Below are 2,472 nucleotides of genomic sequence, written 5' to 3'. Positions count from 1 at the left end.
GGCTATATATAGTATAAAGCATATCATATCTTAAAATAATAAAAAACATACATATACATATATATATATATATATATATATATATAATCATTTTTATGTTCTTGTAATATATATACATTTCAAGTATATTGTTCTTTTCGTATATTCATATAAAATATATATATATTCATTTATATATCATTTTTGTATCATTCATATATGTTTATAAAACGGGAAATTCTTATTCTTATATCTTTTTTAAATCCTTACTTGAACATCTAATGCTGTTGCCATTGTTTCCAACAAAAGTCAAAATTAATTTTGTTATTTGGAGAAACTCTAAAAAATATATTTTTTTATATAATATATATAAATATGATTTTTATATTTTTAAAATTTGTTTAATTTCGTTTCATATAACTGTTTATTTTGTTTTTTTTTTCAAACCTTTATAAATTAGTATGTTTTCTTATATTTATTAAAATATCAAAAATTTTTATTTTTATATATATATATTATATATATTTTTATTTTTATTTTTTTTTTTATATGACGAATATTTAATGGAAAAATTATTAATAAAAAAAATTAATAGGGAAAAAAAGAAAAGAAAAAAAAAAAACATTACCGATTGAACAAATGATGAAAAATACAATAATATTTACATATATGCAATATATTAATATTGCGTATATATTATATATATATATATATATATGTTATTATTATATAATAAGATAATATGACACTAAAAATTTATAAGTATAATAATATTTTATTATATATATATAAATATTTCTAAATAGGGGGGCTTTTATTTATTATGTATATTATTTAAATAGTAATAAATTAATATCTTAATATTTATATTTTATATTTGAAATGTATAGAGCCCATAAGGCGGAAAAAAAAAAAAAAAAAAAAAAAACCATATATATTATATACATATATATTTTATATAAATGAAATCATAAATGTATAATATATAAAAAATAAATGTTATACATTATAATAAGCCCAATTTTTTATAATATGAACAAATATTGTTATACATATATAATAATGTTATATAATATAATATAATAATTATTATTATATTACATACATACCTTTAACCCCTTCATCTCCTTATTTTTATATGTATGTTTTCAAATGGTAATAAATAATATTATAATAATATATATATATATATATATATATATATATAATATTTATTCATTTAATATATAAAAAATAAAACATATGTATGTAATAATATGTAAAAAAAATTAATATATATATATATATATATATATTATAATGTTGCATTATGCCTAGCAATTATTACAACAAGTAAAAAATTATATATATAAATATATAATAATATATAATACATTTTTAAATATGCCTAATTATAATATATTATAAAAATATATATATATATAATATATATATATATATTATATATATATAAAATGTATATATATTTTTTTATTTTATATCATAAGATTTACCAATTTATAATTTAAATATTAAATATTGTTTATTAACAAAATGAACAATAAAAAAAAGTAATTTCTTATAAATATTTGTTTTATTTTTAATAGTTAAATATTAATATCATATTGTTTAATATCTTTATATATATATATATATATATATAATTATATAATTATATATGGACAACTCAAAATTGAATTACTCATAATGTTATGTAACTTTAATAAATAATATATATTTTAAAGGTATTTTTCTATATATTATTATAAGTTGTAAATAATTAAATATATTATATACTGTTTGTGTATTTCCTATTATTTAATGAATACTGAATTTTTTATCTATAAAAAATGTAACATTCTTTTTATCAATGTAGACATAATGGTGTACAAAAAAAAAAAAAAAAAAAAAAAAAAATTAAAACGAAATAATTACATAATATAAAAAAAAGGAACACACAAACATATATATAATATATATATATATATATATATATATATAATATTTTTTTTAGTATCCCATTTTTATATTACACAAAATGAATATAATTGAAAGAAGTTATATATATTATATTATATTATATATATTATTTTGACAAATATTTATATATTAAAAATTAATAAAGCTAGACATATATAAATATACTTATGACATATTAAAAAATATGGAATTTTTTAAAAGGTTATTATTTTTTCCTTTTTCCTAAAATTGAATAATATTATGCTAAAAAAAAGTACCTTTAACATTAAACGTATATGCCTATAAAGATATTATATATATATATATATATATCTTTATATTTATATTTATTTTGAAATATTTTTCTCATATATTTTATTACATAATAATTATTCATCTTGATTTAGACATTATAATTATATTTTTTAATATATAAAATAGAATATATTTATTTTTTTATTTTCTTTTAATTAATTCTAGACAGTACATAATTTTTTTTTTGTGTTTTTCATTTGATGCTTTGATACGTACTTTTTTTTTTTTTTTTTTTTGGGG

The 2,472-nt window shown here is 12.8% G+C and overlaps 1 protein-coding gene across 1 annotated transcript in view; it reads right to left on the bottom strand.

The window, feature by feature from the left end:
* Window positions 1-273, bottom strand: part of PRSY57_0316900 (40S ribosomal protein S11, putative) — a gene marked incomplete at both ends in the record, with an annotated part of 1,444 nt that extends 1,171 nt beyond the window's left edge. Inside the window, one exon of the mRNA XM_020114472.1 lies at window positions 250-273. Within this exon, the coding sequence (XP_019970839.1) occupies window positions 250-273 (24 nt within the window). The remainder of the gene's footprint in view (window positions 1-249) is intronic.
* Between the last annotated feature and the right edge of the window lie 2,199 nt (window positions 274-2,472).

This window comes from Plasmodium reichenowi, chromosome 3 (assembly GCF_001601855.1).
Source record: "Plasmodium reichenowi strain SY57 chromosome 3, whole genome shotgun sequence".
Taxonomy (NCBI): Eukaryota; Apicomplexa; class Aconoidasida; order Haemosporida; family Plasmodiidae; genus Plasmodium; species Plasmodium reichenowi.
Note: the sequence above shows the minus strand (reverse complement) of the source record. Positions and strands in the feature narration are given on the sequence as shown.